The sequence below is a fragment of the Dendronephthya gigantea genome, unplaced genomic scaffold, assembly GCF_004324835.1.
Source record: "Dendronephthya gigantea isolate DGI-Jeju-01 unplaced genomic scaffold, DenGig_1.0 000077F, whole genome shotgun sequence".
Lineage (NCBI taxonomy): Eukaryota > Metazoa > Cnidaria > Anthozoa > Malacalcyonacea > Nephtheidae > Dendronephthya > Dendronephthya gigantea.
Genome location: NW_021163087.1, coordinates 274,341 through 297,545, shown reverse-complemented (window position 1 = coordinate 297,545; position 23,205 = coordinate 274,341). Strand labels below are relative to the sequence as shown.

The following is a 23,205-nucleotide window of genomic DNA, read 5'->3' as shown; positions in this document are numbered from 1 at the left end:
TCCAACCTTGCGCACACGACGAACAAGAGGCTGCCTTAGTTTATCTCGTGTAAAGACTGGGAATATAATTCATATGAGCGTTGGCTTCCAGTTGGTCTAGTTGGGTAAATGGCACCTGTAGGCTTAGTGAATATACCGTGAACACCTCAGTGTGTGTTGATTGTATGAAACAAATGATTAGAAATCAGCACGATATATTTCTTGTTCAACATTGCAAATGAAAAGCAATTTATAACGCCAAGTACTGGGCTTCATACAGTTTTTCATTAGTCAAAAGACAAAGACCTCGCTATGGGGTAGAATAGTATAAAATGTTCCCTTACTTTGATAGTGCGACTTCAAATTTTCCCTTCTCCAACGAGATGAAAAAATGTGAAACTATTAGCCATGAAACGAATATTTCTGCGGGCAAACCGCACGAGAGGTTTCCGGATTAACACATAGGAAATATAACAATCCTAGCGGGATACACTCGCAAGATTTCATGATAAATAATCAATTAGATTCTCTCCTCAAGTTGCAGAAGAACCTAGAGTGTTGCGCGCTGTATCGCTTGTCTTTGCTACGGCCTGATTTGATTTCACACTAGAAGGTGATGTGTTGTAGAACAAATAGTTGAATAAGAGGTCAATTTACGAAGGCGTTAAAATCTCAATTGGATAACCCCTCCCCTTGAGATCTTATCATTTCATGTTAAAAGACCGACAAGTGCCGTGTACTTAGAGCAATAACCATTGTTTCCTGCCGTTCATAACTTTATATCTTTCTCATCAAAACATCAACGTAAGCTTAGTATGATCGCCACAATGCCACAGCGGCTGACATGTTTTCTGCCCGGAGAGAAAAACATCCAACATAAGGGAACTTTGTACGTTGACTTCAGTGCAGGGGGTTCTTACTATTGTATAAATAAAATTAATCTTCTTTACGGAGTGGATAGAATTTTAATTTGTCCGGCCTCCTACTAGTTAGGAGGCGGTGTTGAAAGCATTTGATGTTTGATGAGTAACAGCATACGAGGGAATATAATGTACTAAATTGCATATAACACAGGAAAGATGCGTTCTCGTGTTTGACGAACTAGCAGAGAGTAAGTGTTAGCTTGCTGTGAATATTTTGAAATTGCTAGCTAGGCATGGGATGCAGTATATCGTTAATGTACAGCAGTGATCACAGCTGTGAACTACATGAATTCACAATGATCACTATAAATAACATTTCAATGTTCTTTCTTTCCAACTACATCTCTACATCCTAACAACGCTGCGAGGAAACTCGCCTTCAGCTCACTGTAAACAGTCCGTTGGATCGATGATCGTTTGATTCAGTCGCAATCGGTCTCGCGTAGAAGGTGGGTGTTTTGATATTAGGTTTTGTGTATATACCATTTCCAACACACGCGGAGATACAGTTACAACGCGAAGCGTGACTAATCTAAGATGCTTTCCCGTTAGAACAAACTAATTGATTAATTGCAACTTTTTCTCACACCGGCGAAGCAATATCGAACGTATTGTAAGCAAGCATAAGAATGTTCTCTCAACTTGGTCAATTTACGGTTTGCGGCTGCATAATAATAGAGCGATCTAGGGGAGCAAGTCTCCAGCGTTTTGAATCAATACTTTATTTATAATGAGAGGGTAAAAATAATTTTTGACGCACTCAGGGTTACGCATGTTTAGAAAAATGAAGTGCTGAAGTAATTTTACATATCTTATCACTGTAGTTAATCATTACAACATATTGTTTATCTACACTAAAACAACCATTTGTGATATTGGACGTGAATCGCTGCAGTCACTAAGCATGACCGCTTCGTTCAGTATAGTCATTTGCAGTGCTATTGCATGGCTTTGGCTGTGCCGGAAAATAAAACAAAACACAAATAGAGTGTCAGTACGTACATCATTATGTACTTTATCTAATGTACAATTTGAATCTAATAGATTAACGCAACTGCTTTTGTCTACACGCTAATTGCTGTATTACAGATATACTAAGGTATAAAGATAATAATTGATAAAATCTACTATGTGTTTATCACGACAATGCGGGTTAACCTTTAGACAATGCTAACCTCTACGGAAAATCAATTTAGCTCAGACTGTAAGATGATTATATATTATTATATGACATTGCCCATTGGCAATTTTCCCACGATGAATTGCATGGTGATTTCTTATAACAGTATTCAAACATGCCAGATCAAAATACGACAGAAAATACGGCACATTTCATGCTACACTGGGCAGCGAGAGTGCGTTTCATACGCTGCAAACTCGTTGGTTCAAACATATTCGCGCCTTTCGTGGATTATAATACAGACTAAACCAGTTATTAACACTGAGATACGGATATTGTGTATATAATTATACCATCAAAGATGAATAGGTTTGCTTGTGCCAGTATGTAGTCTCGTGGCATTTTTTTAATAGTTTATGCTGATGAGATCTTTGTTAATTAACTTGAACCTACGAACCAGCACATGTCACATTATCAACACAAAATTTTCGGACATCGATGGATTTTGGCGCATATAATCATCTAATAAAGGCATAGTAACAGCTCGATCATTTCAACGTGCATTGAGTCATATATACATATAACTCGTTTACATAGTACCAGATTCTCTCCTCACGACCCTTCGTTTGCCCTTATAGAGCAATGCTTATTAAATTGAGATATCTATATAGATGGTATATTTATAAGGTATATATAACTATAAGGTCTCGGAAATAGAATTAGCTACAACCTTTTAATAACCACAAAATTCTAACCTGTTCCGATAGCAATTCGGCATGGTCAGTATATAGTAAAGGGGGCATATAGACCGGCGATATCGTTAGATACAGTATAATATATTATTTCGATTAGATTCAGAACGTTGGTGAGAAGCGCAACGTCTGAACTAGGCCTAACATGGATACAATACAAATATGGTAATATAAAGTAAAAGAGAGAAAGAACTTTAATGGACATAGTTTATACCACAGAGTGCAGGACATTTTATCTTGTCGTTCAGCTATAGCGATGGCGATGGCGATGGCGATGGTTAACAGCGGCAATTTACTTCTTGTCATACTTATTGGTTTAACAGATTCAAGAAAATCTTCACAGCGTTTCACTACATCTGCATCATAAATACCTACAAAATTGGAGTTATCCTGATGGCACGGATAATGACTGCATTGCAGAATCGGTCGCGATGCTTTGGATCAATGTCACAACATTGTGATAATTGTATTCATGTGGACTGCACAGAATTCTAGTCAACGCGACTAATTTCAGACCATCATCCTTCATAGCTACATACATGTCGATTATATTTGATTTAGGAATGAAAATTCTCCAATATATAGGTCTCGGCATATATACTATTTAGGATTATATTTATATGGATCATAATATGGCAATGCCGGACGCGGAGAGCATGTTTGCTTTATAATTTTTGCAAAATTGAACGTTCCTTACAAAAGGGGGATTATTCTTACTAAAGGAGGTTTTAATTTTTCCCAATGGCATGAGTGTGTAAGAGCTTGTTTATTCTTAAATTAAACGACGCTTGTCGCAGATCTATTTGCTTGACTTCACACATGAACAGTTTTTAGTAAATAGCATTACTTTGATTTTTGAAGTCTTTCCCGACCTTTCTATATAGTTATATCAATCGATATAACTGTATTAACTAGCGTCTAAATACTTATAATATAGCTATAATCCACGAAGGCACTTGATATATAAGATCAATCATTGTAATGTCGCCTTGAACGCGGCTGTATGCATGTATATAGTTTTTCATCGGCATTTCACGCCTCCTGCAGTAAAACTCTTAAAATATTTAACACATTTCGTTTACTATTTCAATCATGACATTGTTAAACGTGCTAAGACGCCTTTTGGGGTTTACCGCAATTTATGCTAAAGAAATGAAATCAAAATCAACTCATCTTACGGTTCGTGTTATAAACAAAAAAATGTTCCTTTCGACGTGAACTTCACCTCTTGTCAACGACTAAGATGATCGTATTTGCTAGTTCTACAATTAACTTTTCGTTTTGAAATTACTTTGTTTTATTTACCTAGCAATCTTACAATATTTTTTTCATTTCACAATATTCAATTCGAATTTTTCAGTGTCCATTATACCACTTAAAAAGCTCTTACATTTAAATACACAGATCATTTTGTTTTGATATCCGTATGAAATCTTCGACAACAGTCCGGCATGGATTGACTGATAGCTATCTTAAAGTACAAATAAAAAGTCTGTCAACACGAAGTGTTTCCCATGCAGACTATGTTATGCACTAGGTATAGACAATGCAGGACATATCCGGTCAAAGTTTGTCAGAAAGGGGACTTGAAAATAAGTGGCCTAATTATAAATTGTTTGATTGCTCGCATAAAAGTACCCTCCTCGAGCACATTCGGAAGTTAGTATGTATTCATGGATTAGAAATTATGGAGATTATGGATAATGTGATTAGAATTTTCGAAAGCCAACACTTATTGATGATATATTATTGTGAAAATTCATGTCACTACCCAATATGCAGTAACGAAAAAAATTTCAGAAGAGACTTATTATGAAACATTTTCTTCATTGCTATTGACAAAAGCGCATCTAGAGATGCATAATTATGTCAGGTATTAGGAAAATACAATTATTTTATCCAGTGAAACAACGCAATGATTATTTTTATCGTAAATCTTATGACCCCGCAGATTGATGTCTTGCCGCGATACTTTTGATTTATTGAAAGCAGTCATTATAATCAAAATTCTGCCAAACCAGGTAAGATGTGTTTAATCGAATTATATTCTAAAATGAATATAATTTTAAGAGCGGTAAACGTTTATTATATAATATTAGACTTCAAATCTTACAAACATCAACATTGAATACCTCTTGATAATATTTTGGCCAATACTAATTTCTGTAGTCATGCATCATCAAATTATCCCAGTCAAAGGGATTGTATGAATATAGTCCTTTTCCACACAGTTATATGCAGAATACAGACACTCTATAGACTATATTTCTGTGTTAAATAAACGTTTAAAAATGTAATATATTCTTCAATTTAAAGACATAGGAAGAATTTAAGTTTATTTAACATTGTTGCTCCACGCATGCATGCACTGCCAATAACTGCACGAGCACTCCGTGCTTCCTGATTAATCAGGGTTGTATGAAATTCTGCCAACATCAACACAATGCAACGTACAACGTGCGAATTAGAATTCGACGTATTTTGAGTATTGACAAGGTAGAATAGCATTACGATTGCTTCAGTTTATCCTGTAATTGCTTCAGGTAATCTTTAGATAATCAATTGCTGCTTTAAGTTTTGTGTTGACAGGACACTTACGAGTTAAGCACTTTGCACTTCATTGAGATAAACAGATATAACATTGGAGGGAAACTGCAATCATTTCTATATACGGACTTTAAGCATGTATGACGGCAACACGATGACGACGCGGCTTTTAAACACTTCTTTACATAAATGTGGCTATTTATGATTTATGAATCGTATCAATGCGAAATATGACATTAAAAACACCGGGTTAATGTTTGGTAACAAATTCTCGAGAGAGAGAATAATTCGAGGTAGCGTTCGCTGTGTCTTGAAATATGCGTACGTTCTACACAGGACGTGAAAATCGACGTTTTGCACGTCGACAACGTCTAAAACTCCCATAGCTCTTTTATTTAATTATTCATTTCTTTTCAAAGACCCATCGTATAAGTCATGGAAATTATGCTTAGATGCTTGATGGATATATATATATAAATGACGCAACTATAATAAGCAGTCAAGGAAATATAGATATCAGTTAGTCAAATCTAAAACTTTGAATTAATATTTTTCAAAATATCTTTACTGATAGCAATTTAAATGAAGCATGCTTTCGCGCACGCGCAGGTGTGCAGGCATTTTCTGCTTGAGGATGTTTCCCCTTTTAAATAATTTTTGATGAACTGTGCACAGGCTGCTGGACATTCGAATTGTTTCTTTTCATTTACGAACCGAGTACAAAGGATGCATGCATACGCGGTTCGACCTAACATCATATGTCATAATGCTTATGCGAGCAAGCGTTTTCCTTCCCAATATCTTCCAAAAAAGATTAATTCTCGATTGATTTTAAATAAATTTAATAAGAAAGCAACTCTACTTATTGTGCTGCAAATCAATAATAATAATAACAATGATTATAATTTTCATACATTCATATTCCTACAGGCAACTATGGCAACCAATTAGACCCTGTACCTTCTAGCAATTAGTTATTCGAGTCTCATTGACGTGTGTCGCTTAAATTCTTTACTATAGTTTTCCTTACACCTAAAGTTTTCCGTGCGTAAATAAATATCACGTAACTCGCACCATATTGGGCGAGACGCGGATACGGACGGACGAAAGGACGGAGTTACGGAAAACCTCTGTGGTTCGATAAATTGTTTCAATTCATTAGTTGTTCTTCGTAACTCTACATGTGCTATTTAAAACAGCATCTCGGCAAAATATCTACAATTTAAACAATTTGTTTCATAGTTTGTAGTAAAATATAAAAAGTTTACCTACCTACCTACTTACCTACCTACCTATCTATTGTACCTACCTACCTACCTACTTACATACCTACCTACCTACCTATCTACCTATCTACCTATCTACCTACCTACCTACCTACCTACCTACCTACCTACCTACCTACCTACCTACCTACCTACCTACCTACCTACCTACCTACTTACCTACCTACCAACCTACCTACTTACCTACCTACCTACCTATCTACCTACCTACCTACCTATCTACCTACCTACCTACCTACCTACCTACCTACCTATCTACCTACTTACCTACCTACCTACCTACCTACCTACCTACTTACCTACCTACTTACCTACCTACTTACCTACCTACCTACCTACCTACCTACCTACTTACCTACCTACCTACCTACCCACCTACCTACCAACCTACCTACCTACCTACCTACCTACCTACCAACCTACCTACCTACCTACCTACCTACCTACCTACCTACCTACTTACCTACCTACCTACCTACCTACCTACCTACCTACCTACCTACCTACCTACCTACTTACCTACCTACTTACCTACCTACCTACCTACCTACCTACCTACCTACCTACCTACCTAACTACCTACCTACCTACCTACCTACCAACCTGCCTACCTACCTACCTACCTACATACCTGCCTACCTACCTTACCTAAGTACCTGCTTGCCAACTTACTTGTACCTGTCAATTAACTCATTTTTCTAACCCAAGGTAAAGGATCGCTGCACTCATTAGAGTGTTACCGATCATTTAAAAATCTTAACTGATAATCATCGCACTTGCAAACTATGAAGTGACCGCTATTTACTCATTAAAATTTTAGCAGGATATGGAAGAAAAGAAAGAAAAATTGAAGCTGTAGAAGATTTGTTGAAACCTCTGAGTATGCGTTAATGGCAAGATGGAGTGTAGACCAGTAAGCCCAGTTATGGGCAAGGAATATATCAATTATATATATTAGAAATATAAGACAGAAGTATAATAATTATTTATTACTTGTTCATACATACTGAAAAGCCCTATTGGGAGTATGTTTTATGTATAATAACAATAATAATAGTAATAATAAAGTTTTGGACCTTTATAACTAATAACTAAATAATTTCAAATGTATTTAACGAGCTTTTAAAACAAGTGTAAGTTTTAATTGCGGATTTTTCTCTAAGATGTCTTATTTGACTGAAAACAATGATCTGACCACCATGTTAGATAATTTATTTTTCTGAGTATTGCTTATTATAGTGTCCTTACACACTTCCTTCGTCGTATTAGCAATGTCCAAAGAGATATCTTAAAATCCACTCCTAGTTTTTGACAGAGAGAGCTTCGATAAGTACATATTCTAAGCTTCAAAATAATACTTTTGTATCACAATCGCTGGAAACCTTAAGGAGTTCCTAAACCAAAAAAGTTCACATATTCCAGCTACGCACAATGAACAAAAACATGCTTAACGCTTCAAGCTTCAAACGCGCGAATTCCATGCTTATTTTCGATCGATATGGCACGCATCAACTGCATGGAACCATACAGCCAACACTTGGGTCCGGGTTTGAGATTGAAGTTTCAAAACTAATTTCAATTCCCACTATACTGGTCACATGATTAGTATGAAAGAAATCGAAATAGACGACATTTGCAATAGCTTTAACTGCTTTTTGTGAAATTTGGTGACGGCAACAACTTCAAGGGAAAAGAATAAATGTTTGAAATTATTTTGAGTGTTGAGAATAATATCCAGGATCACAATCTTCTCTCAGACTATATACAACCATCTTCTAGCTTCTATATATTAGTATATTTTCTTTCTATATACACCACCATCTTCTTTCTACAACGTCTTTCAATGTATCACCATCTTCTATCTATATATCACCATTTTCCTACATCTGTATAATTGTATTACCATCTTTTATCTCTATACACCACCATTTTCTTTCTATAGATTACCATCTTTTCTCTCTATACGTCATCACCATCTTCTTTCTATATGTTACCATCTTTTCTCTCTTCACATCATCACCATCTTTTATCCAAACCCGTTTTTCTAACATTATTTTAGCCTTTTCCAGAAACTTCTTCACACATTCAACCAGCACATTCAAAACAATGGCCTCAATTTATCTATTAATAGTTGCAATTACCAGTTACCATAAGAAGAATTTCAATAGTAGTAACACAAATGAGTACGAATCGAATAGCTGATGCATTCATGTAAACAAAACAGTTATACAAAGTTGTAAATATTTGCAATAAAGGTCCAGGATCATACTCTTAGAGACTGACAGAATGGCATCAATATTCAGCAAAAACCAAATTGAAACCGGGCTTCGCATTGATCAGTGAGAAATTGATCAAAGTAGAAATAAAAATATCTGCACTGTAGTCTTGACAAAATCTACTCTAAATGACTGTATAGGAGTAGGACTGATCGAAAGTGCTCAAAATAGCCGGTGCATGCATTGCCAAAGACTGGTAGGATTTAAATCACTGTAGAACAAGTTCTGTGTACATACGCACCACCATAATGCATCGCGCGTGAGTTCCGTTAGCCAGCAAACTATTGGGCACGCTCAGGCTCGCCCCACTTTATTCTTGAATATAACGAGATCTCTTTTTGGTGGTAAGTATACGTACCCGCAACCTGATTTGCTTCTAGGCAGGGTTAAAATGCGGATAGAAAAATGCGGATTAGGGGATAAAATGCGGATGAGAGGATAAAATGCGGATTAAGAGATAAAATAATGCGGATGAGGGGTGAAAATATTGCTGTGTGTCCAACTTCCGAATTTATCTTACGATCGAACAAGTATTCAGGATTTTTTGCCTATTAATAAAATTAAAAATACTGAAATATGTTGAAGTAGATATGTCTGATTCTAGTTCACAACACAGACATTGACGTTCAGTGTTCGCTTCAGCACGAGTTTCGGAGTTTAGATACACGACCGAAAAGAAATAATTTTTTGCGCAATGTTTCCGAAGTTAATTTGGTTATATTGCGGCAAAAACTCTAAACTAAGCTTTCACTTGGCACACTGATCTCAAGATCTGAAGTGAAATTTAAAACTTTTGAACGACAAAAAATGATTTTGGCGCACAAGTTATGATCCCATCGCTGATTTATGTCTTTAGTTAACGATTATAAGATGCCCACAGATCATATGCATTCCACTGGCGGTTTATTACCTTCATGCATCCAATGCGGTGTTATCGAGTGTGTTATTTATAGATAAAATGTATGTATAGAAAAACTCCCATTGCTCACTCCGAAGCCAAAAAAAGAACTGGAAGCCTCTACATTTTGATTGGGGAAGCATAGTCAAGCAAAAGAAACTTGGCTGCGGTAGTTTTCGGTTCTGTGTACCTTGCGAAATATAATGACAATAAAGTGAAAACTTTTAAGCGCGGATCCGTTGATTCAAAAACTATCCAAAACATACCGAAATATCACTAAATTTATCGGATTTTGTAACAGTTCTTACTCCATCAGCATCATGATGCAATATTCGTGTTTTGACTTTCCCAATTCAACAAACCTCACCTCTCTGGCAGATTTCGTTGAATTTATCGATGATGAATACGACTTTTCCTCATTCTTGGATGTGTCTTAAATGGACTAGACCATCTAAATACTCATAACATAGCTCACCGCGGTTTAACGCCGAATAACATCCTAGCTTCTAATCGGCTGAGCAATCTCATTACCAGAAATTTGTGACATGGTGATTTGCATATAAACTTAATTTGCATATAACTTTCAATAGCTTAAACTTTTACTATAAAATACATATAGCAAAAGTACAACACATAAAATTGCCGTTACTCTGGATGTTGACGTTTTGGACAATTTTGGACTCTTTGTTATATGTGACTGTAAAAATACTGACTGGGCAAATCAAATAGTTTATCCTCAATGAAATCTTTGTTAAGATCTTTCTCCTTCTAAACTATGCTTTATATTATCAGACGATGTGTGCCACCATCCCGGAACCTTACTCTCTTTTTTGTTCTGTTCACCTATTCTGCTTAAAAAAATATATAGCAGCTTTATCGCAGTTAATAATGTTTTACAGGCTACCCACATATACGCATTGCGTACCTATTTTTATCCCAGTCCCCGTTGAGACACCGCACTGCAGGCGGTAACGGTACAGGTAGCACGTACATATCGTACCAAGAAGCTATTAACATGCGTCAAGTCTCTTGTTTCTCCGAGCTTCCTCTGTAGATATTCTATTCCGGCTAAAAAGTATCGAGTAGATAAAGCGAATACTTGCCCTAAACATTTACCCACTTAGGGTACGCCTATCCCCTCATCCGTGTTTTATTTCCTCAGCCTAGTTTTATCCCCTCATCCGTATCCGCATCCGTGTTTCATCCCAACTCGTTCACGGTGAGCCGTGAACCGCAAAGGGCAGACTAAAATTAACATTCCTCACTTATCTTTCCCGATGTATGGAAATTTTGCCCGTGAAAATTGAAGCATGAAACGTAAACCGTTAAAAATATGTAGAGTTTTCTTTTAAATGTGACTTAAAAGTTTGCCGCTGTCGGTCACCGGTTTGCCGTTAACGTCAATTTTAATGTCTTTATTAACAAACTAACCTCGGCAAAGCCCTGTAACGTTCCTGTAGCGTCATCCGGGAATCATTAATATTATTATAGAGCTCAGTGAAATAATTGAAACAATGAAAATGCCACGTTACAATGTAGCCTCCTCCGCAAATATAAGTGCCTAATATATACATGTTATTTACCGGTTGTGAGGTCCGGATGCAAAAAACAGTTGGCTTTATTGACTTCATAAAACAAAAAAATACAACAAATTTAACGAATAAACTATAAAAACTATAAATTCTGCTAGCCATTTTAGAAATTTAATACGTCAACAACTCCTTATAAGGATATCCTACGCCAATACACAAGAATAACTCAAGACACAAGTATAATTTCTAATATAATATAAGTCTGCTTCGAATGCAATTCGTATTTACATTCACCAAAACATGAACGACAACGAACCCAGGAAAGCGCGCGAAAGCGCCGGAAGTGAGTCTAACATGCAATACTAATTATCTACTTCATGTAACATGCCACAAAGGTGTGGCGCTAGGCGAAAAAGGGCGTAAAAATCCAAACTAAGACGTTTTTCGGCTATGTTTTTTTATTTTTAATAGTCTTTTAGCCTTTTACAGAAAGGTTTTCACACATTTTAGCCGTATGTTGCTTTGGTTTTCGTTTGGGGGAAAACGCGGACTGCGGACGGCGGAGTGTGGACTGCGGACTTTGGTTTTGGCAGCATATTAAATGTCGCATTACTGCGCATGCCTATCCCGCATGCTCAGTAAAACACCGATTAAAACCCATCTATTACAATAAGGGTGAATAATGTTAGCCAATCAGTGCGTTTGTTTACATTTTTTGTTCTTGACCGATCAGAATGCGCGAAATTCAAAACATATAAACAAATAGAGTAGGAAAACCACGTTCTAAGCCCTCTGTGCCATTCGATATTAAACTTTTCACTTCAAAACTAAAAAATTGTGACAAAGCGTGACTTTTTCTTTAATTTCCTCTTGAGGATTTTCTAAATTCGATCCACAACGCGAAATATTTATGTTTGAAAAACCCTGTGTCAACGCGCGTAAAATAGCAGACACCCTAATAGCCTGTCTTTAAAACGCATATGAAATACTTTGTCAAACTCTATAAATTTTGTACTTTAAACGTATTTCCTTCGAGTTGACTGACTATTGTGTAGTAAAGACCCTATTCTGTGGTACAGAGTAATATCTTTTTCGTCGGAACACGTCAGAGTTACAAGTGTAGTGTTATTATTAAATATCACAATCATGACTCATATCCGTTTGGCTTCCAGGAAGAGGAACTAAAGCAACGGAATGTCAGAGCCAGACCTTCGCCCAAGGGGTTAATATTTTCTCCAAAAAATTGTTTACTGTTGTTTAATTCTGTTTGTTTTCTGTATCATCGTCGTAGTCTTCACCGTCATCATCTTCAGGATCACTCCCTTTGTCGCTGTGATTGCTTCGTCAACGCTGATCGCAGGAGAAAACACAGCGTTGTTTGCTACTTGCCAAGAGCTTCAAATGCAACTTTTGCCAAAAACGTTGCTTGACAAACTGGGCAATGGCTAATGATAGCAAGAACACATTCAATGTGAAACAAATGTCCACATCCACGGAAAGCATTCCAGACGGGGTTCACTTTTGTGCAGGTAGGCAAATCGCATTTTCTATGGTGGAAATATTTTTAAACTACTTTTAAGGATTTACACAGCGGGCCGGATGCATTTCACAGCGGTGAAACGTTTCTCAGCCAATCAGATTGCTTCATTTACACAGTTAAAAAATAAAAATACATAAGAGATGCCAGCGGAGGAGACACGTTACAATGCAATGCAAATAGTTATCTTGTTTCTAAATCACTTCAGTTTGTGATTCCATAATACCAAGCGACTCATTGTAGGTAAGAAAATCATAACTTGATAATCTATAAACAGGGTTTCAATGTGCATGGGAGTCAAGAGGGTGAACAAATTACACCCTTAAGGCGATGAAAAGACTACACTCTACTGTAGTCTGTAAAGTCATGTTAGGAATTTACTACAACACTAACGCATCATGTTTCGACAATATTGCAACTTGATTTCGGAGTTGGACTGACTAAAGAGGTACAAATTTTCGCTGATTATTAGGCTCCGGCATGTCGTTTACGTGAATAGACCAATCTTGTTTACTGTGCAACGGCAATAATTATTACTGCTATTTGCAATCAAACGCGCCGCGAGCCGAATTTTTATCGTTGTTTATTAGCAGTCAACGTTACTTTAATAACCTCTAGTCATGGTTACGTTCACCCACACTCAACGTTACGTTGGGCTATTGCCAACGCAACGACTCACAAGTGATTATCAACGTAAGATGCTGTATATTCTTACATTTATATAAGATTCACTGCACACTTTCGAAAGTAGAGTGTTTACTGAATAAAATTAGCCAACAATAAAAGGCTATCTGTAAAACAAGGAACGGGGAATCGGGGAAAGGAATGAGGAAAGGAACGGGGAACGGTAAAACCAGGAATGAGAAAAGCCGGAATCTGTAAAACCAGGAATGGGAAAAGCCGGAATCTGTAAAACCAGGAATGGGAAAAGCCGGAATCTGTAAAACCAGGAATGGGAAAAGCCGGAATCTGTAAAACCAGGAATGGGAAAAGCCGGAATCTGTAAAACCAGGAATGGGAAAAGCCGGAATCTGTAAAACCAGGAATGGGAAAAGCCGGAATCTGTAAAACCAGGAATGGGAAAAGCCGGAATCTGTAAAACCAGGAATGAGAAAAGCCGGAATCTGTAAAACCAGGAATGGGAAAAGCCGGAATCTGTAAAACCAGGAATATAATATAATAATAGATAGTAAAAAATAGTAAAAGGAACAACATAATTTTATATTTCTTCGATTTAGCATTTTTTATACCCAGCAAAAAGTCTTAGATACGTCCGGTGATTTATGATCGAAGACACCTATTGCGCGCAAATCTTAGCGAGGTTAATAATAAACTTAAACTTAAACTTAAACAAAGGTTCAGATTTGACTCCCACTAACCACTACCATTAATAAGGGAACATGATCCAATCAAATGCGAAAGAAAGGTTGTGGTAGTGGAAGTCAAATGTGAACCTCGCTAATATCGACAATCAAAACGAAACAAACCCTAATAAACCCTAAACACAACATAACAGGAAAATACATGGCCAACACTGTCCTACAGCGTAATAGCTTTAAAATCTTAGTTGCTAAATAATAAGTCTGCCTATACAAGTAGGCTATTATGTGAGCGGTAGCTGTCTCATACCGGGATGTTTAATCCAAAATTTTGCGTCAATCGATTTAAGTGTTCTTGCTTAAGAGATGCGTAAAATACTGGGCTAATTTGAAGCAGACCAACATGGAACGTAGGATATCGCAGCAAAATACATTCACGTCGAAAATGGAAATGGACGTTTTGCACTTCCGCATTTCTCGTCAGTTGTCCTGTTAATCTATCTCGGTATTCCCGAATATCGCGACAAACGACAACAAGATCATCTGGACAGTGCTGTGGTGGATTTTGGATTGCACCACCACATCCATAGCACCTTGATACTTTCGTCCCTTGTAACCACTTCAACTGAAAGGCACTCGCGGGCAAACGACTCGGTTGATTAGTCACAGGACTATGTTGGTTAGCACTCGCGGACGATCCAATCAAAGAATATTGAAACGACGGGGTAGAATTAAACTCCACCGTTTGGGGTGCTTGTATGACACCGCTGGGGTAATGTGAAGGCATGGCGGGATATGCTGTCATTGTGGGATACGATGATGGCAAGCCTGCAGACGATTCTGGTGCCCCGTAACTTCCAACTGCTGACATCGAGTAGGGAAAACGTGATGGTTGCATTTGAGAATTGACTGTTGCAAATGAAGATTGTGAAGGTACACTAGATTGCAGGTTCGGCGTAGGTTGCAAGAGTGGCAAATCCTCGTTGTTGCCTAACACATCGACGTATTCCATGATTGGCTTAGGTTTGGCATTCGTCCTTTTTCTGGTAGATGGCTTTTTCCCAGCGGACTTCGGACCACTTTGCTAGACCATGTCCATCATCATGGTTCTCTTTTTTCTTCCCTTGAACCAAGATAGAAATTCCTTGAGTATCCCTTTCACTTGCGCTACGGCCAGAACGTGCTCGCAAATCTTTGTTGAGAAGTTGACACAGGTGCGATCACATGACAATGAATTGCCCTTGCCGGGTTGCACAATGTGAATTTTGTTGGACGTTCCAGCAACAACGAATGATCCATCGACTGCTCCTGGTTTGGCAATTACGTTTCCAGGGACGCTTAAGAGGTTTGAAGCTCTTTCAAACAATGACTCTAATATTGGTAACGGAATGGACTTTATACCACTTTCTTCTGCGGTTACACTGATATATACTTTCGCTGGGTCTTCGCCTGACTCAGGTTGTACAGGGATAACTTCTTTCATTTCATTCATCCCAGCTTTAATGAAGTCAAGGGATTTCTTGCTGATTTGGGCATGGTTTAAACGGCTTCTTTGCACATCGTTCACTGTAAGATGCGAAAACTGTTGACATACTCGGTACGGACCCATCCCGAACACTGCACGAGTCTCGTTGCGTTGTTGGGTTTCGATGATATTTTTTATTTTATCGACAAACTCGTGAGGTTTACTAGCCTCGAAGTGCAGGCCATGCTTTATCAAAAAGTTGGCCGACTCAGGATCATTATTCTTATATTCAGATGGTGGGTCTCCCAAACCGGCATCTATTCTCACTGGCTTTATCATCGAGTCTTTCATATCCATTGCCTGCAATTTTTAATTGGTATATATGAACACCTGCACGAATATATATATATATATATATATATATATATATATATATATATATATATATATATATATATATATATATATATATATATATATATATATATATATATATATATATATATATATATATATATATATATATATATATATATATATATATATATATATATATAACACAGCATGAGAAACACGAGTTACTTCATCGAAATTTATTTATTTATACCGCTCTGCGTAAGCATTGAGCGCTCTATCCGGACGATTTTGTATATGAGTTGTATGATTTCGTCACGGCAGTTACTATCCCTACATTTTCATGTGCATATATAAAAAAATGAAAATACACCTCTACAAGAAGACCGGCATTTTTGGCATTATATGCATGTTCTATGCAGTGAAATTAAGTCCAGAGATTTTCTTACCTTTTCACGCGTAAACCATTCGTAAAAGGTTTTCTTCTTGTTCTTGTTTCCATTCGCCGACTCTCTTTGTTCCCAACTGTCTTTCAGATTATGAAGCCTGCTGTCAAATTGGTCAACTGAATCACTGTCAACAAGTCCAGTGTACTTCGTTGTCCCTTCTTGTTTACCAAATATCTCGGTCATATATTGGGTTTTAGCTTCCGTGGAAATACCCCTCTCAGAAAGTTCTCTCGCTATGTTATCCTTAAAATGAGTAAAACAACGAAGGAAGACAGCAAATCGCAGGTTTCTTCTGAAACCATCGATGAGAGCTTTTTCCCCATCGGTCCCGCACGCGAGAATGCCCTCAAGATCTGGCTTGGCTGTGGTGATGGAATGCGCGAATTTAGAATATGTTTTCCAATCTTTTCGCTGGTGCATCAATAACGGTCCGACAAATACAGGCGGCTTTCCAGTTTTGGTGTTTTCTAATTTCAGATTCCTGTAAGTTGTTACCGTTAAACTAATGTTTCTATCAAAGATATTAAATGTTGGATCAATACCAAAAACGCTGAAACTCCTGGGATTTGTGCAAAATTTGACCAGCTCGTCCAGTTGCTGGTCGTTTGCAAGGACAATAAAAAGATCGGGGTGTATAGAACATTCCCTTATAAATATAGAGTCTCTTGATTCTTCTTCTTCCCTCTTAGCGCGTTCTAAAAGTGTCCAAACATTGTCCAAACTAACATGCGTGGCACTTTTTCCCGTCTTGTTAGAAGAATCGTTTGACTCACTTTCAACTTCAACCTCTTGTCTTCCGGTACGCCTTGCGTTGTATATATCAGTGGGTCCCCTGGGTAGTTCACTTACACTTCTGGCCCTTGTCACGTCACCAGCAGAAATGTAAACCTCGTCAAGAACTTCTTTTGGAGTTTTATTCTTGTTCATGACAGATTTCTTTAACTTGCTCCTGGTGCTTGGCAGTAGTCGTTTGTATGACGATCCAGTCTTTGCGTTTCCATGAGGCAAAATTCTATTTACTTCATGTTCTGGGCCATCAAACACGTATTGCACTAAGGCAAACGGAAGGGGTTCACCAGAGTTGTCTAAAAAGAAATATGACATGAATTAATTTATAGCAGTAAAACTAACTATAGAAAAAATAAAATGGTGAGGATGATGTTTGTAATGAGTAAACTTCGAAAGAAAAATATTTACATGGTTCAGGTCACCAGCGATTTACAAAAAATATTATATGCTTACCATACAAAGTGCACACACTCTCGCGGACTTTGCGGTCTGAAACATTTTGATAGTACACTCTTTTTAAAGTATACACGTCCTCCATTGGTTGCCGCATTGATCTCGTCTCAATTTTTACAATGTTTGCAATCCCTTGAGAGCCTCTAGATACTTGAAAACAGCATTTCGGCGACCCTTTGTGCCGCCAAGCGCTTGAACTTACTTTGTTGCCTAATTTTGATGATCTCTTTCTCTGTTCTGTTGGAGATTCTTCTTCATTACTCCCGCTCTGTTCATCACTCTCCGTATCTTCTTTGCATTAAAATAACACATGACACCAATTAATAATAATATTATATTAACTTGACACAAAGAATATAACTTTCTCTATGAATATACAAACCGTGAACTGAACTGGAACTTAGTAAACTGATAAAGGGAACAGTTATTATTTCATCATGTGCACATTGCCCTGGATCATTCGCCACAGTTTTCAAAAGTCGCGGCTGAAAACTAAAATTTAATTGTTTATTTTTGACATGTACATCATAATTCAATTACAGGCGTTATACATGGTATTTACACGTAATTCGTTTATCTGACGCTGTGGTACGTGACAGAAACATGCATTGAATAAACTTAACTTACCCTTTTTGGTGATCAGTGTTCCTTATACCACTTGCAATTGTTGATATCAGTCGTTCCTGCAAATTAGCAAAACCGATTAGATATTAAATGGAACACGATTGCTTCACATTAAGCGGATCAAAAACATTGCAATTTGTAACATTCTCCAACACAGTTACAGCAGTATACATGTACAGTTTCATTACCGGGGCTTGCAGGTTGATTTTGCAATAATGGATAAGAAGGTTTTTTATACATACCTGTCTCACGACGAATTGCTGATCGGGTGATGCTTGCTTAGAATTAACACAGTGTGAACTAAAATGAGCAGAAATTTATCTCAGTATTTATATACAAATATAGTCTTTGTCATGGCAGAAATTAAATAAAAGAAAAACATTATAGAATATTATCAGTTTTTACCTATATAATTCTCCGTTTCTCATCACTAACAGTGATTGTGGACAAACAGAAACCACTCCAGAGCATTCAAGCCTCTTCCACAGCCAGGTACATGCGGGTGCGAAGATTCTTCAGGCGTTCCTGGGAAGTATTTAATCATCCCTGTCGATTTACCACCAGCTGAAGGAGGGACGGGATGAGTATCCAAAATAAACAACTTTCCCATCAACGATCCGAAAAGAAGAACATACGGTTTACACGTGTAGAAACCAATTGAAACGGTACCCTCACCCAACATGTCCATCGCAGCTTTCAAGAGATTTGTCTTTCCCTCTTTTGTGAAGACACCATACGAATAAGGCAATTTCTCGAAAAACTCGTAGCCTGAGGGAAGGCAATCGATTTCCCGAATTATCTTGTATGCTTCTCCAATGTCATAGTGCTTGGAAATGTCCCTGTGTCCGTTAATTGCCTGTGGAAAATTGGCGATGACTTCTTCAGAAATTTGAGCAATTTCACGCCAACTTGCTTGATCTTTAGTGCTTCCCGTAAGAACCTTATGCGCAATTTTCAGACACAAAAAGGCGCAAGCGTTTGTACCATCACCGGCTAACTTTCCTTCTTGTAGAATTGCGTCCGAAACGCCACAGTCCTTGTTATTAACTAAATTATGCATTTCACCAGCAATGTTACCATCGAGATTTTCAATGAACGACGATTGGGATATCTTTAAGTGAATCTCATGCGACGTGTTCTCCAGTACAACAACGTTTGGAGGTATTGTTTCTTCTTTTGCAGATTCCACACCAGCTGGCAAAGCCGCGCTACACCTTTTGTCATTCTCGAAAATTGTAATGACTTGTTCGGTGCTTGGCCTTAACCAGGGATCGAACATAGTGCAGGATCTGTATAACTTGACCAATAACTGCCACTCGACATTTTGTTTTTCGTCGTACTTGGTTTGCTTCTTGGGCGCTTCCTTTGCTTTTACGAACATTTCCAGCATTTGCAAAGGGGTTTTGCTAGCGTATTGGCTTTTCTGCATGTTAATTTCGAACGGATGTTTCAAACCAGGATTTGTTAAACTGAACAATACCATTCCATAAGACCACATGTCAGCTTTTTTCAAGTCGTCAAATGTTGCCACGGGTAATTGAAACTCCTTGACTAAAATTTCTGGAGCCATGAAAACAGGCGTGCCTCTGTTAACTCGGTTGGTTTTGGTCGAAACAATTGTGTTGGTATGGAATTCCTGTGATCTGCTTTCTCCAAAATCGGTGAGTTTGCAAACCAAAGGCAATTCAGATGAAATTCTTTCCATTTCGGCAAGGTTGGGCACTTGGCAATAATGTTGGTTAGAAACTAAAATGTTTGCAGGTTTTAAATCCCTGTGGGTAATGCCTTTACCGTGAAGATAATCTAATCCAGACACCACATCGGTTGCTACCTTGTAAAACACATGTCGGTCTATATTCGCACAATCGTTTCTGTCAAATTGACCAAGAAGGTCTGCTAGACAATTCACCTTTGTATCGAGACCAAAAGGTTTAAAATCGAAATAGACATATTCTAACAGTATAGCGTACTTGTCATTACAAATACCAATAAACTCTACGATATTTGAGTGGGCAAGGCTGTTCAGGAGTTTGGCTTCTTTCTGCATTTTTTTCCTGGTCTCTGGGTCATCTTCGATGCCAAGAAACTTTTTGATTACCACTTTTTTGCCACTTACCGGAATCTCAGCTGTGAATACCGTCGCAAAGCCTCCACGACCGATTTCGTCTTTATTCACCAAATCTGTAAATTTGAAGCACGGTAAACCATCAACTTCACTGACATTCTTCTCAGCGTCTGTTGTGCGTTCGACTAACGACGAAAAGCCTCCAAAAACAGACATTCCAATTTCTCAAACAAGATATTATTGTTGAAGAAATAACATATTGCCCGTCTTACACGTGTAGTACATTCATGGTGCCAAAATACCTCTAACGAAAAGACTCAAGTCCAGAAACACGTTTTGTTATGCAGCGACCGTTTTCATACAGTATATATACGTTTACAAAAATATGAAAAACACTCGATGTGTATAAAAGACAACTTTGACGTAGCAACTCTGCGTATATATGATCATTATCATATGTCTCACGATGTAAATTACATCACCCGACATTGTGATTATGACAGGAGAGCTATAAATAGAACCAACTCATCGCGAGTCGGACGTCTACGAAGACAGCATCATGCTTGTTTCGTTTTGATTGTCGATATTAGCGAGGTTCACATTTGACTTCCACTACCACAACCTTTCTTTCGCATTTGATTGGATCATGTTCCCTTATTAATGGTAGTGGTTAGTGGGAGTCAAATCTGAACCTTTGTTTAAGTTTAAGTTTAAGTTTATTATTAACCTCGCTAAGATTTGCGCGCAATAGGTGTCTTCGATCATAAATCACCGGACGTATCTAAGACTTTTTGCTGGGTATAAAAAATGCTAAATCGAAGAAATATAAAATTATGTTGTTCCTTTTACTATTATTTACTATCTATTATTATATTATATTCCTGGTTTTACAGATTCCGGCTTTTCCCATTCCTGGTTTTACAGATTCCGGCTTTTCCCATTCCTGGTTTTACAGATTCCGGCTTTTCCCATTCCTGGTTTTACAGATTCCGGCTTTTCCCATTCCTGGTTTTACAGATTCCGGCTTTTCTCATTCCTGGTTTTACCGTTCCCCGTTCCTTTCCTCATTCCTTTCCCCGATTCCCCGTTCCTTGTTTTACAGATAGCCAACAATAAAATGCGTATGGTTTGATTAGCCAGTTCTAATGAGTTGACGGTTGAAATATTTTTAAAACTGTCACTCAAATCATCGCTGCATATTCAATCCGAATATAAAGTTGATTAGGGCAGAACGTAACCAGAGGAGGTTGGACAGCAGGCCGCAAAGCATGATGGGTATTGAGCGCTCAATTATGCGAACGCTTCATTTGACGTTTTGACTGTCGTGATGTGAAGAGCTCTGCGAGTATAGGAAAAATGGATGCTTTCGAAAGACAGGATTTTCAAGCTGCGATAGTGCAAAATACTATGATGTATATGTATTGTTGCGATCCGCATTACGACTTATCTTTTACTGTACCGAGTTTACCGTTTTTTAAGCTGCATGGGCTTTGCTGCCATTTCGCCTTTCATAATACTCCGTCTGAAAGAAGACTTTGTATTATACCAAACACCGAAGCACTGCTTTCGAAGTTGAATGGCCTTAAATCTCCTTGTGTCATCAACGTTAAAGCAAGTACTATATTTGAGGTTAGTATAAAGTACTTGTCAACACCTCATTTTTTAATATTTTTTATTAACTTTTAAGGCTTGATTTGTGTATTAAAATTTAACTGAAACTTTTTTTTAGTTTGGTACTATCCCTGATGAATTTATTCATTGTAAAGCGGAGAGAATGCTTTTAATTTGGGATTTTGATGTGGATCGTGTATTGACAGAAAATACGAGCGCTGTGGATGCGGTTACTCCTGATTTTGATGACATCGAAATTAATAATGAGGACAGTGAAGAAGATGAAAGTGAAGAAGTTGAAAGTGATGAGGAAGAAATCACTCATGCTCTACCATTCAAGTGCATTGGAGCTGCTCATGAACAAAGTTACCAACATCATCTGGAACAGGCATATCTTGCCCTTGAATATAATGAATCAGTAAATGTTAGACTAAGACCAGAGCCGGAGAATCCTCGGGACCAAAATGCAATTGCTATTGATCTTCATTATGGAACTCAATGGGAAAATGTTGGATATATAGCTTCTGAACATTGCAAGTATTTACATCCACTGATTGCAGCAGGAGATATACTAGACGTCTATGTTGAACACATCAAGTTTCGGGTTAACTTTTTAAAAATAGGATTTTATCCAAAAATCTGGATAAAGAGGCGTGGTAAATGGGAAGGTCAGATTGTAAGGGCTAGTATGAGTGTACGTTGACATATAATTTCATAAGAACCAGGGTTTGCAAGTTGTGAATTTCTGCAATTATTTCCATTGGCTAACCTATGTAGATTTTTCCAGCATTTTTGCCATCAACTTGTTTTTAGTCTGGTTTCCATATGACAATCAAGTTGTTGCATAATAACTAATAATGATAGATATTTTTCTTAATGGTTAACACAACACCCTGACAATGTTGTATGGAAACCAGGCTTTCTATTTTATATCCTCAAAACCTATTGTCTATAACCAAAGCACTTCACTGTCATGTGATATTTCATACAAACCCTTGCAGTATTAAGAAAATTAGAAAAATATTCATACAATACATGGTATAAATATGTAAATCTGTATTTATTGATGAACAAATAAATAAACTCATCAAATTTTATTATGGTTATAAAATATTGTAAGTAAAATTGCCTTGACAAAACAGCCAAGATTTTGCATTTATACATATATTTACATGATGTTCAAAAAAGTAAAAACCTGCATACACACACCATTGTTTTTTGTTTCT

The 23,205-nt window shown here is 37.4% G+C and overlaps 1 protein-coding gene across 1 annotated transcript; it reads left to right on the top strand.

Moving 5' to 3' along the window:
* Positions 1-21,613: 21,613 nt before the first annotated feature.
* Positions 21,614-22,992, top strand: LOC114532093. Its single transcript, XM_028553681.1, has 2 exons — positions 21,614-21,997; positions 22,098-22,992. Exons 1-2 carry the CDS (start codon positions 21,725-21,727, stop codon positions 22,680-22,682), a joined length of 858 nt encoding a protein of 285 aa, XP_028409482.1. The 5' UTR covers positions 21,614-21,724; the 3' UTR covers positions 22,683-22,992.
* Positions 22,993-23,205: the final 213 nt, after the last annotated feature.